Source organism: Epargyreus clarus, unplaced genomic scaffold (assembly GCF_041222505.1).
Source record: "Epargyreus clarus isolate Ecla_fem2 unplaced genomic scaffold, WU_Ecla_fem_2.2 ptg000023l, whole genome shotgun sequence".
Lineage (NCBI taxonomy): Eukaryota > Metazoa > Arthropoda > Insecta > Lepidoptera > Hesperiidae > Epargyreus > Epargyreus clarus.
This window is the reverse complement of record NW_027332230.1, coordinates 5,541,247-5,555,721: the sequence shown is the minus strand read 5'-3', so window position 1 is coordinate 5,555,721 and position 14,475 is coordinate 5,541,247. Positions and strand designations below refer to the sequence as shown.

Here is a 14,475-nt window from a genome sequence, read left to right as displayed (position 1 = left end):
ATTTTTAGGTAAGTTGTGTTGTTATGTCACAACATAGAATTATTTATGTGTGTCTGAATAGGCTGCATTATATCTCAGTATATTATAAAATACTGCTCATACATACATTTTATATGGATCATCGCACGCGTTCTATTTTATTATAAAGAAGTAGTAAACGAGTGTACAAAATGCCAGGTGATAAGTGGCCACTGCCGCCTAAGGTAATATTGAAGATCTATCTGAATTCGGGCACAGATGCCTTCCCATCTCTGAGAACTCTTATACTTTCATTCGACTAACAACTAAGAAGTAGAAGAAACATACCAATGCGTCATATCTTTAGACGACAAAATTTATCTTTCATCCATTTCCACCAATAAAACTACAAACGAAGAACGAGATAACTATGTAAAAGTTAAAGAGACCGCTAAAGACATCACTAGTAAAACTCGTACGGCATCGATAAGCTTAATCAGTGCAGAACATAACAGCCATGAACTGTAGGATAAAACTTTGAATCGTTGCAAGGAAAGTTGTATCGTTATGACTCGGGTCTACTGTAGCACTACCATGAGTTTACAAAAGTATTACTCGCTAGCGACTGCGTAAAATAAATGTATGAAAAATTGTACAGCGCCTCTGGTAGAACTAAATTCCGTAGTGTGAGCCACTCGTAACGTAAAAAACCTATCGAAATCAAATCGCAAGCGAATGTCATGATCTATTGCCATACAAATTCGGTCCCATGAGTCATTAATTTGACAGACGTTGTCAAGAAATACCGTAACGATAGTAGTTATGTTATTCACTAGCAAAATGACAATGGTTTTCTATTTACAATTTCTATAGTGGCGTTTCTATGCCAACTCATGGTAGTGCTACTGAGAGTTGCCGGTATCCGTACGATATAAAGTAATATGTATTAACAATTGCTGATAAGGAGACATTTTTACTGAGGGCCATTAAAAAGTATAATCTCATAGTTTGACTCTGATACGGCGCACCATTTTGCCTAATAATAGCAGTGTGAAACATAGCTGAGTTGATATAAGGCGTTCTATCTTAGTCTTTACTCGTAGGTAGCAATGTGTCTGTGCCCGATCTCAGATAAGATCCTAATCTTATATGGGGTTGATTAATATATCTACGGGCATCAGTTGCCACTTAATATAAGGTAGACTGCGTACTTGTTGGCTACTTGAATATTAAAAAGCTTAATAATATAAACAATTGTGTTTGTTGAATTGAAGGTTGTAGAACCCTTTGAGGTTCGACTCCGGCGGCACCACCACCACACCTATTTCTATATCATAACAGCAGTGTTAAGCGCTGCTTTGTTCTGGTTTGAAGGGTGTGGTAAGGGAGACATACTGATCCGAGGCGTTCCAGCTTAGTCCTTAGGGGCGCATCTGTGGCTGACCTCAGGTAGTCGTAGGAATATCTAATCCTGTCTGGAGTTGAATACGGATGTCCATTGGCGGCAGTAGCCACTTATCATCAGGTCTCCTACGTCTCCTACTTGTGTATTATAAAAAAAAACTTTGCTACTGAATTACTTTAAAAAATGCATAGATTTGAATGAAATTTTGCGAACAACTAATGGCACAAATTCTCGTAACCTATGACATATTGACCTCTTAAAATAGATTCTTGACAAGGTTAGATGCCCATTAAAGTTGTCTACGTGCCTATATTTTGACTGACCCGATAACGCACTGATTTGTGGACACCATAAAAGGAGACCATGTCACTACACAATCGTGAGACATTTAACTCGCTAGAATACCATAATTAATAGGTTTTCGCTTATTGATTTTTAGCTTTTTGTATTTCTTAGAATTTTTATACTCAGTGAACGGGCATAACGTCTAATTGACGTTAATTGGGCTTACAGTGGGTAATTGTATTACCACCACTGTAGCACAGTCATATACACAGATCATATATGTAGTTATACTACAGTCACAACTATTTCTTATTTATATTAGTAGTATAAACTTCTGTGTTATAATTTGACACACACACACATAATTACTGATTTGTGTGATCCTCTTTGAATCCTCAGGGGCAGTAATGGCTCTATGATTTGTTTCAGCTGTCCTATCTGAGGTTTGTTAGAAATTAATCTCCATGACTAGCAGTGACCATTTAACTTTGCGCAGACTGCAAGATTCCTAATTAAAAACAAATAAAAAAAATCAAAATCATTTACTCAAATTTCACATACTTAGTTCTTTTTTCAACGTCACTTTTAATACTTTATTGTTAATCCGAACATTTTAACTAAGTTTTGACATGTGTAACACCTGTAAAGGTAGCATTTAATTGAACTTTATGTATCGTTATTGACCTATTGTATTGTATTGTATTTGTACTAAATGCCTTACACAATAAAATAAAAATAAAAATAAATAAAAAGATAAAACGTCAACCCCTACCACCTCTTCTAAAAGTACTTTTTTATTGACAAAAAATTATGCAAGATACTATATGGTTTGCAAACCTATATGGTTTGTATGTAGATATAATTGTCTAAAAATGAATGTTTCGTGGTAGTTGTAGTTTGCGGTTCTATAGCATTTCTTACTGGATACTTATAAGTATAGCTAATATTGGCTCATAAAAGTATAGACATTAAAAAAAATCCTTAGTAATTGTAATTTCGTTGTAGCACCGGTCTAATCGGTCTGCTCGTAGATACGCAACTTAGCATACGCACACACACAAACTATGATAATATGTACATTAACACCTAAGCGTCAGTTTTTGTATGTTATGAGTGATCATCAAAATCAAATATGAATGTTTGACTTACCTTAACTTCTTTAATTCATTTTATCATTTACAGTATCTTAAAATTATTTGTGGTGAAAAAATCGTATAGCTCTCTGATACTACCATATATTTCTGACGACTCTGAAAAAGTATCAAAGTAATTCATATTGGCATATATTACTGTAATGTACTATGAAATAGCTACTATACTATACTTTAGGCTTTATGAAACCCTTAAATGATGATCAACCTAATAAGACAACTAAACTAGGCAACTAGTTAAACATTATCGATCCAAGTCGTTTGCCTCGCTGTTTCGTCTGAATGTCTGAATTTTCATTTAGCCGTTTAGTAAAAAGACTAGGCTGTAAATTAGCTTATTAAGCTCATGCATACATACGCACTAAATACGATAAGATTAAAAAAAATGACAAATATATAATCTTTGGTAGACAAAACAATAGATAGATTGATTATTAATAATGAGCGTAAAACAATATCCTGGTGGAGTCGGATAAAAAAAATGTATTTAAGAATATATGCAAGCGGAACTGCATGGGAATGCGGGTACTGTGTGCAGTTATAATATTAATTCAGTGAGGCATCGAATAATAGCAACCGCAGAATTTCAATGTTAATGCTTGGACTGTGACTATTCTAATTAGAGCGAACTATGTCGTCTTGTACGGTATTTCTAGGAAAATCAGTATAATTGCTTCCGTATTGCATAAATGACTCTCGTTTGAGCAATCATATTTATTACGAAGCGTAACGTTACTTTTACTGATGCATTTTATCATAATGATCATCGTTTATTGCTTTGTGTTACATATTAGGAGCATTTTTATAAGAATTAGCACGTGTTTGCACTTATGCATCTGGTATTAAGTGTTGCCGCTCATGGACCGCCCAAAAAACTCTGATAGAATTGGACTTTTACTTGAAGCCAGTCATATGCGTCGCTGCCTCTAATAACTAAGTCGGAACGCTCTAATATAAGTATCTCTCCTTTAACACACAGTTCCAATTGGAACACAACAGCGTTAAACATTGCTATTGGACAGCAATAGGATTGGCGGTAGTGTACAGAGTCGAGCTACGAAGCATTCTGTCGGAGAGAATTATAATTATTGTTATAGAGCAAATGCTATCCCAATTAATTTGCATCCAACAAAGGCTGTATTAGATGCAAAAGATTTACTTGTCATTACGTATTGATTTACAAGTTTCCCTATTTATGGTGACAGGTGCTCAACAGGACGTCACAGAAACGTTTGAAATATATACAATAATCGATATTATTATATATTTAGCGTATCGTATTTGTACATTCTGTACCAATCGTTGTGTAAACATTTTGCCTTGAATATTATTTAGGGACATCAGAACAGAATACAATATTATTATTGTTATTTATTCGCATCACTGAGCAATGCGGATTAAGGGGCCACCCTTAACGCTAGTTAAAACAATTCGGTAGAGTTGTCACGTCGGCAATAACCATTAAAATTACGCCAATCAAGTTAATTAAAACTTATTGTAATGTTTAACACTATTTTAAGACTGTCGATATGTGTATTTATTGACGGTAAAGTATATTTTCTTGGCGAGACAAATTTTTAATACCGTTAGTATGAACTTTATAGTACCATCAGGCGTTGAAAAATGATCTGCATAGGAGGACAACTTATTAATGGATGCGAAATTTTTAAGTATTTATATCGAAGGCTCGAAAACATCGATAAAAATCGTCACAAAAATCAATTATTATTTTACTTAAATCGATTTTTGACAAATCGATTAATTTTGAATAAGGAAAAATCGATTTTTGTTGAATCGATTCTTTTCTATTAATCTCACATCCCTAGGAACTCAGTATTTTTGTAACACGGACCACACAAAAGCTACACGAGGTAGTAGCAGGCCGCATTCAGAATTGTTATGCGAAAAAAAAAGGCAGGCGTTGGTGTTATACACAATGTCGAGACGACTATTTACCCCAGAAATTAGACAGCGAAAAGAAAAGGTTGTCACCGAAATTTTGGGTGAAACCCCCGAGGTTGGTTATCGTTATTCCTTCTCCTCTTACGAGTATGATAAAATATGATAATTATGTTTTATCGATACTAGATAGTAGATTCGAGTAACTCGATACTACCTCATAAGCAGTATCGCCAGAATCGAATATTGTTACAGTCTATCCGAATCGAATAGTATTCGATTATCGCTACCGGTTTTCGTGTCGGTACCGACTATTTCAAGTCAATTCCAAGCACAAAGGTTTAGAAGCCTTGTGCCTAACAAAAATATTATAAAGTCAATCACAGATGCGTTGCTACACGGTCAGAGTTCCCCTCGGTACTTATACAAGCTACGCGATAACATCGTTAGCGTGATGTAGAATACACGTAGCGCCATCTAGTGTCACATAGAGCAATACAAACGGGTCGGAAGCATTAGTATGTACACCTTTGAAACTCTACAAAGAACGTCTGAAATATTTTGTGAAAGTATTGAATTATAGCGGTATTATGGTTTGTAGAATATTTAGTAGTTCAATATACTTAGTAATATTTATATAGATAATTTTACTAACCCAACTGTACGTTTAGCATGAGTTTTTCCGTGTTTGCGGTGATTGGAAATATATGGGGACAAATACGTAAACAAATACAAAAACAGTCATTTTTGTAAAAACGTAAAAACTCATACTAAGGGTACTTTTGTGTGGAGAAAAGCGTTTGGTTAGTCATAGATATTATTTTAATCAATGTAGAGTCAACTATGTTTATTGCTTGTAACAGCTTGTAAGATATATGAATAACTAGCTGACGCGGCAAACGTTGTGATAGGGGTATGAAAAATAGATAGTAGCCGATTCTCAGACCTACTGAATATGCATATATAAATTGGTAAAAATCGGTAAAGCCGTTTCGGAGGAGTACGGTAACTAACATTGTGACACGAGAATTTTATACATAAGAATATTAAATCAGTTGAACGTATCCAATTTCTATTAAAACAAATGAAAATAAAAATTGTCTTCGCTAAAAAGACTTAGACTTTTATTTCATTATCTTAAACCATTTATGATGATCCTGCTTTTATTCCAAGATGGATTAGACTGCCACGAGTGGTCGACAAATCTACGTCGACACAGGATAGCTTAATAAATGGTCTGATCTTATTTATTTGGAGTGGAATATTTACATTGGCCAAATATTTTTATACGCACTACGTTTTTAGGGGATGTTGGTAGTCTTATATTAGTAAAAATTAGGGCTGTTCGTAAGACATGAGTTGTTGACCTCTATTATTTACATTATAAAGACGAAATTATTTTCGTTTTAAATAAAACCGGTGTTTTCTTTATTTCTGTGGATGGTCGACTACCGGATATCGGGAAAACAAAACAAATAATCAAGTAATCTTAACTACCTGGTCGGAAAATGTGTGTTACTTTAAGTGTTAAAATTTAGCATGGTTTGGTTCTTACTCTATGTTAATTTTGTAACATAAATGAATTACAAACTTTTGCAAGGTTTGGGCCCGAATGACAATTTAGAATCGTCTGTACTGGCGGATGTTGTTCAGATAATAGAATACACACCTTCGTTCATAAAAAAATATCTCCGTTTTCACGTGTTAATATTTCTTCCGACGCGCACTCACTTTACTATCATCTTCGCTTTTATCGGTCCCGTGACAACGAATAAGATAACATAAAATATATATCCGTATACTTGTGTTCATCCAAAATTATATCTAATAATGATCTTAATATCAAAATTTAATTATTTCTTAAAGTTATTCAGCTCGACGCGTTATACTAAATGGCATCGAATAAAGACAATTGTGTGTGATGTAGAGTCGAAAACAGAATCTTATTTACAGGGCTAATGTCTTGACCATAATTTTTGTATTTTTTTTTTATAATGTAAGAGTAGCAGACGAGCATGCAGTCCACCTGATGGTAAGTGGCTACTGCCGCCCATGGATATCTGTAATCAACCCCAGATAAGATAAGATATTCCTACCTGAGGTCGGCCACAGATGCGCCGCTACCCCTGAGGTCTAAGCTGGAACGCCTCGGAAAAGTCTGTTTCAACACAGCAGCGCCTAACACTACTGTTAAAATAATTGAAATTATTATTAAAAAATATTTATTTATTATGTAAATTACGCAGTATCAGTTATTTATTCGTAAATTTTCTCTAAAAATGTTTTTACTTGTAAAGAATTTACTATAAGAAGCCATTTGTGGCTTCATTCAATTTCAAGGCGGCGAAGTATCTTTACTAATCTATGACTGATTGTGACAATATGATAAATCACAATTTAAGTGACGTTGACACTTGTTGAACATTTTTATTGGACAAAAGATCTGTTCGATTTAAATTTGCTAATATGCTTTGAGCGCAATAATAAATTTTATGTACGTTTGCTTTTAATTTCGTCGAATAATTTTCCGATGTGACAGGTGTTGCTACATTTCCATTAAATTGTTTTAATTTGTGTTTTATATTACGAGCGTAAAATTTCTAATATTCATTTTGTAACTTAAGAAATTATAGATGTATATTCGTATACATTTTAATTCGATGTATAAATAAGTTGTTATAACTAGAAAATTTAAATTGATATACAAAATATACTTAGTAAGAAATCTGTAGTGTACAAAATATACTTAGTAAGAAATCATTTGGGCAATGATCAGAAGAGAACTTAAGGGCTTATTGAGGATAGTGTTGCAATTTGAAAAAAAAAACAACTACATATAAATAAGTTTTTATAACTAGAAAATTAAAATTGATATACAAAAATATACTTAGCAAGAAATCTCTAGTGACCAAAAATTATCAGAAGAGAACTTAAGGGCTTATTGAGGATAGTGTTGCAATTTGAAAAAAATAACAACAATTAAAAATCATAACATAGCTATTACGAGCAGGTTTCTAAAACCAAGTTCATTTCGACTTGCATCAGCTGAATGTATTTTTACGAAAGTGTCAATTACTACAGAAAGTTGATAGCTATATCGTTTTATTTATACCGAGATCACTCAATTGACACGCTACATAGAAATAAAAAAATCGATAATAATGCAATGGCCGCGTTTGGCGAGCAATAAACGGTTTCTTAACGAAATTATGCAAAGCTACGGTTTAACAGGCATGTATTTCATATGTGAATTTCATTTGACCTTAGATCGGCCCCAGTTCACGTCTGTACGTGACATTATTGGCTATCATGTTCATAATTGCCGTTAAATGGCTCGGAACTTTGGTTAATGCTAACGTGCTTTGAAATCAGATCACTCTGTATACATTTAATGGAATACATATTATTAAGTGAATCACTACTGAACATATTGAAATTGTATCAGATAAGAAACATCTGTACCCTTAGTAGGAGCTTTTACGTTTTTACAAAAATTACTGTTTTTGTATTTGTTTACGTATTTGCCCTTACATTTCCAATCAGCGCCCCTAGCGGACTGTATCAGAACTGATTGGAAATGTATGGGAAATACGTAAACAAATACAAAAACAGTAATTTTTGCTAAAAACGTAAAAACGCACACTAAGGGTACTGTTGTTATACAGAGTGTAAATAAATAAATAATTTAAATTTCTACTACAAGTTTTCGAATCTAAAGATTTTATTCTCGCGAGTATTTTTATGAAGCCTCGAATTATAGCCATAAAGAACTATACGTTTTTAATAATAGTTATTGATGTTTAGAATGACTGGTTTCTAAGCATGTTTTAGCCTAAAACAGATTAGTAAAATAAAGATGGCCTTAACCTACCACGAAATGAATATGGAAAGACAATTATCTCTTATATTGTTATAATATCTGTTTTAGCTTAGTTGGTAATTCCGGATAGTCGCATTCGTCAAAAATATTTTTAAATTTTATAACACAATAGCAATATATATATATATATCCGTATATGATAGTATCGGTATTGTCTGCCTAAATGACTAACGTTACGTGAAAAGGACCTTACATACAAGACGACCAAGTAATACTCAAAGAGATGGATTAATATAATGGATGGATGGATGGATGGATTAAAATGAGTACCTGAAATAGCACAGAAGTTTTAGAACGAAAGTACAAAAATATATTCTGCTTGTTTTTTTTATTTAAATATTATTTTTCTACACTAATATTATAAAGAGGAAAACTTTGTTTGTTTGTTTGGTTGTAATGAATAGGCTCAAAAACTACTGGACCGAATTTAAAAAGTCTTTCACCATTCGAAAGCTACATTATCTACGAGTAACATAGGCTATATTTTATATGAAATATATTTGATACATAGATTTTGAGGCGGTACAAAGTTTGCCGGGTCAGCTAGTGTTACAATAAATCGACAAACATAGAAGTAGTGATTTGGTTTATTGTGACGCTCGATATTACTAATCTAATTATCCAACGTTTATCCATCAAAGATTACCATTTGACAGTTCCTATATACAAATAAATGTCAAATTACGATCCTTGGTAAGCAAAATTTGGATAGATTTAATTTTAATAACGGGTTGTATACAATCATTATAAAACCAACGCTTTATCTGATCAGTGTGAATCGACCTTATATATTTACTTAGCAAAGAAGCCTTCAATAATCTTTCCGTTATTTTGGACATAATAGATAACAGTTATTAGCAGCTATTGAATACGAAAAATATAATGAATAACGCATTAGCTATCACTTTAATCGTAATTGACAGGCTTTTAACAAACAAAGTTTAACTTTATCAATGAATCATATAAAACGTGTGAAGGAATCACAATAAAATAGGTTTTTTATTTGGTAATATTGATTGACGATATGCAAAATCATATCAAAACTTCTCTACCAATTGTCTAATGTAATAACAAGTGATATATAACTAATTTTTTTCTATATATCATATACATCATGATCATATACAATATTCAGATACTCTACATTTAGGCACAATGACGAATATGTAAAAACCGCGCACGAATACATACGCCGAATCTTTTGATTAACTTTAAAAACTTACACTCCACGGAGAATCATGAGGAGGGCCGAATACACACAAGTAGGTTACATATATTCGAGATTCGCATATTTGCGTGTGCTCGGCGAGTATCTAAACTTTGCAATAGGCATTAATTGTTTCTTTTTTGTATTTTTTTTCAAGAACACAGTGTTATTGAAACTTACATTGTGACTGTATTAGCTGTTAAGGAAAAAAGAGAAAAAACATTTTCAAGGTTGTTAGTCACTCGTATTTTTTTCTTTAATTACAGTAAACACCTGTAAATACATAATTATCGGTATATGTAACGTTATCAGTAACATTTTTTGTAATTATCCATGTTGTATAGTATAAATAGGTGAACAAGTTCTGAACATCCTCAGCAAATGTATTTTTTGAAATTTCTGAAATACTAACAACTATGGAAAATCTTCATATATGGTCTATTGCATTTGTTCTTTTATCATTTACTTTCCAAGGTATTATTTTTGAATTTTTTACTTTTTTCTTTTTTGTTCTTTCATATTCAAAGAAACTAGTTCTAAAAACTTTTTTGTAAAAGGTTGAGCTATTTATGTTTTAAATAACAAAATATAATTAATTTTAAAATATTATGTTTCTATTATTAAAAAGATATATATATTTTTTATTTTCTTCTATAATCAAGTCAGTTTTTCTTTTCAAATAATTAAAACTAGGTTTATTTTTGACTAAAGCGAATACGACTCTGTAATCAATTTATTTATGTCTATATTCGTACACAGCGTTTACATACTCGTCATTGTTCAGCAAAAGTCAGAGGACTTTTGCTGAATATAAAATTGCATTAAGATTTTTTGCCACGAAGCTATTATAGCTGACCGCTTGACGTCATTCTGTTCTAACTTTAAATTAATAGCGGTCACTATAGTGGCGTGTTTAATTAAATCAGCATTCACTCTAGACACCTATTAGAGCAAAACAAAGGATAGACGACGTCTTTTAAAAGAAATATCGAAACATTAATTGCAGGACTATATTAAAATTTATATAACAAATCAAAAGATCAAAAAGGCGACTCATTTATTTCTTTTGACGAAATCGTGTCGTAATTTTAGATGGTTTGAGTAGGAGGCATGTCAGACGAAACCCTGATGGAAAAATAGTAGGTGGTTCCGAAACTACTATAGAGAATGCGCCGTACCAAGTCTATTTGCTGCTGCAAAAAGGCACGGAATACTATCAGTGTGGAGGGTCCATTATCAGTCGTAGATACATCCTCACTGCTGCACATTGCGTCCAAGGGTAAGTGTTATCTATTGTAATAAAAACATGATTTCAATTTTTTGTCATCTCATTATCATCATATTCATATTCATCAATTATCCTAGCTCATTATCGTGACTCGTTGGTTAAATGATTAACAAAGTATGTTCTTCTTCTTTCCTATGATATTCAAAGTATTGTCTTTGTTCGAATGATCGTAAATAGATACCAGATAGTTCTCGATAAGATTTTTAAACGTACCTGTGGCTTAGTATTTCTAGCCTTTAACCTTTATTTTGATTTATCAAATGCTCTATCTTCACCCCAGCGTTTATTAGAAGTGTAGTATTTCCTTGATAATGATTGATATGTTCCATAGAATTCAGAGGATTTACGTAAGAGCCGGCAGCACGGATGCAGACAATGGTGGTACCAACTACGTCACCACCACGTATATCCAGCACCCACTGTACAATGCCAGGACGCTTGACTACGACGTGGCTGTGATCCGGCTTCGGAGGAACATGAATATCGACGGCACCACCACTAAGATAATCAGTCTGGCGGCAAGCAACACTGCTATTGCGAATGGTACTGATGTCTACGTGACTGGATGGGGAGCTACTTCTGTAAGTTGATATTGTATGTGACGAACGTGTGAACGTTGGAAATGATATTCAAAGGTGGTAGAACCCTCTGGACTACGGTAGCATCACTGCCAAGCCTTATTGCTGCATAATAAACACAGAGTTATTTATTGATCTGTTCTGGATTGACGAGTGTGGTAAGAGAGACACATTTATAAGAGGCATTGTAACCTATAGGTGTAGCAAAGCAGTTGTAGCTGATCTTAGGTAGGATTCTAATACAATCTATGGTTGACTGTAGATGTCCATGAGCCACAATTGCCACTTACGTCTTAAGAACACATATTCGTTTGTTATTTAAATATTACAAAAAATCGCGGTAATTTCTAAATTAATAGTAGTACTCAAAACTTGGTATGAAAATATATCTACCAAACATATAGAATACCTATATACCTAAGCTTCTTGAATACGATTTACCATATACGTAATAACGTATATGGTAAGTCGTATTCAAGAAGCTTTTCAACTTAGTTATTAGAAGTAACGTATCTGTGATGAACTACACATAAAGGCATTTAATGCCAGATTGCATATTAATAAACCATCTAAGACGGCTTCTCACTCACGCAAACAATTATTCAAATATCTACATAAAATTAAACATTCAAACAAAAATTACCGTTCTTTGACCAAATTATTAAGAGCCTTAATATATAATAACGTTGCTTACAAAATAATCATCTGTTAATCTAATATTTTTCTCCATAAGTCTTTCGTAAACAAGAACAGCGGAAACAGAGGATATTTTGAAACTGATTTTGATTGCAACGCTAACAATTAGCCCTGTGGTTTATGCGCAGTTAATGTTTATGGCAAATTAAATTCATGTTCGAAACGTGTAATGAGCTTACACGTAAACAGTATATGCATTTTATGCTACTTATTTGAATATACAGACAATTTGAAATGCGTTTGTGGAACGGTATTGGTATTTTATTGTTTATGTACGTACTGTTTTCCTTTTGTTAGTTAAATGTGATGTGCCGCTACGACGATATTTAGCTGTTGATGGTTCCTTTTAATTCAAACTTACTTATGCTCTACAACAACAACAAGGCTTTGTTAAAGAGAGACACTGTAACAAGACGTTCCTACCTAGTTGTCATGGGGAGCAATGAATCCATGGCCGACTTTGAGGATTCATTTGGAGGTCGGAATTCTTTGTGTTGTACTATTTACCACAAGTACACTACATGATCTACTTGAGTGTTTGCTACTTGTAACACAAAAAAAACTTTGCTAATTTTAGTTAGGACTCACATCAAAATTGGGATCAATTGCAGAAAGGACAATGCCCATGAAAGTATGGACCGTCGTCCAGAGTTGCATCAAATTGAAACTTGTTGTGGACGATGTATAATTAACCAAATACTACCACCAATAATTATTTTTTAGATCAGCACCCGGGTTCTGAAGTTATTTACCGAAATGTTATATAACCTCAAAATCGAAAATATCCGACGATAGATTGATGGTCGGTTTTAACTGATAGTAGGTACCTATAATGTAGTTCGATTAACATATTCCATTTACTTTTAAAGGTAGTAGGTAAAAAAACCTAAAATAATCTTAAAAACCTAAAATAATGAATTCCGAGTATAAAATACCGCCATTTTAATTTTCAAGAACAACAATCAACATTTCGTCTTATTTTATCTTAAATGGAATCCCCTGTTCAAATAAAACTATTCTGATCGACAAACAACGAGTATGTAAAAAAATAAAAAAATAATTTTAAAATTACTTTCATTTTCACTTTTCACTTAAAAATCAGTACCAAGAATGGGCATTCTCCTTTTAGGATGCCAATAACTAATTTCCATCAGACGCAGTTATTCTCACGTGCTTTTTCAGGAAAATGGTGAAACTACGTCAACTCTAATGGGTCTCAATGTTCCGGTGATCCCTAACTCGGACTGTCGTAGATCGTATTCCTCTCTAACTGATAGGATGTTCTGTGCTGGTGTTCCCGAGGGAGGCAAGGATTCGTGTCAGGTTTGTTATGTTTGTATTAAGTTATTTCCTTCTATGGAAGTGGTAAAATTAGTTGGAACACGAATATAAGAATAGTAGGTATTCTTGACCAACACTGATTTAATAATGAGTGTTAATGATTTTAAATAATGAAAAAGAAAACAACATCAGCGTTATTAACTCTGTTTTTCCACTTTTGGAAAGGTAACGAATCTTGCAGAAAATGTAATTGTCGTACGAAAGAACGAGGTCATAGTCCATCGCTCTTACCAATTCCTTCATATACTTTTAAATAATACAACAAAAATTTGACAACTTTGGATATTGGTGGTGATCCAAACTTCATGCGAGTCTATTACGACTGTACTTACGAGTAGTTATTTAAGTGTTCCTCTTTATCAGGGTGACTCCGGTGGACCCGCTGTATCCACGTCGAGTGGGCAACAGCTGGGTATAGTATCCTTCGGCGTCGGCTGCGCAAGACCAGGGTATCCAGGAGTCTACACCAATATAGCCGCGGTCCGCGATTGGATTTGGATAAGCTCAGGCGTTTGAATACCATTAGTACAATATTCTTTGTTTTAGGTAATTGTGTGATGTAAATAAAGGCACTGTTTACGTATTTTAATTTTTTATTTAAGAAATGGGTTACAGTAATGAATTTATTGTTTGCATGATTTTCGGCAAATATGTTTTTTTTTATATATTATAGGAGTAGCAGACGAGCATGCAATCCACCTGATGGTAAGTGGCTATTGCCGCCCATGGACATCTGTAATCAATCCTAGATAGGATTAGATATTCCTACCTGAGGTCAGCCACATGT

General features: G+C 33.4%; 1 protein-coding gene across 1 annotated transcript; it reads left to right on the top strand.

Moving 5' to 3' along the window:
* The first annotated feature begins 10,163 nt into the window (after positions 1–10,163).
* Positions 10,164–14,271, top strand: Coc (cocoonase). Its single transcript, XM_073085965.1, has 5 exons — positions 10,164–10,259; positions 10,878–11,064; positions 11,405–11,654; positions 13,530–13,670; positions 14,052–14,271. Exons 1-5 carry the CDS (start codon positions 10,202–10,204, stop codon positions 14,202–14,204), a joined length of 789 nt encoding a protein of 262 aa, XP_072942066.1. The 5' UTR covers positions 10,164–10,201; the 3' UTR covers positions 14,205–14,271.
* The last annotated feature ends 204 nt before the right edge of the window (positions 14,272–14,475 follow it).

Coding starts and splice junctions, on each gene's coding strand:
- Coc (XM_073085965.1), top strand. CDS start 10,202: ATGGAAAATCTTCATATATGGTCTATTGCATTTGTTCTTTTATCATTT. Junction 10,260..10,877: donor TTTATCATTTACTTTCCAAG/GTATTATTTTTG, acceptor TCGTAATTTTAG/ATGGTTTGAGTAGGAGGCAT. Junction 13,671..14,051: donor GAGGCAAGGATTCGTGTCAG/GTTTGTTATGTT, acceptor CCTCTTTATCAG/GGTGACTCCGGTGGACCCGC.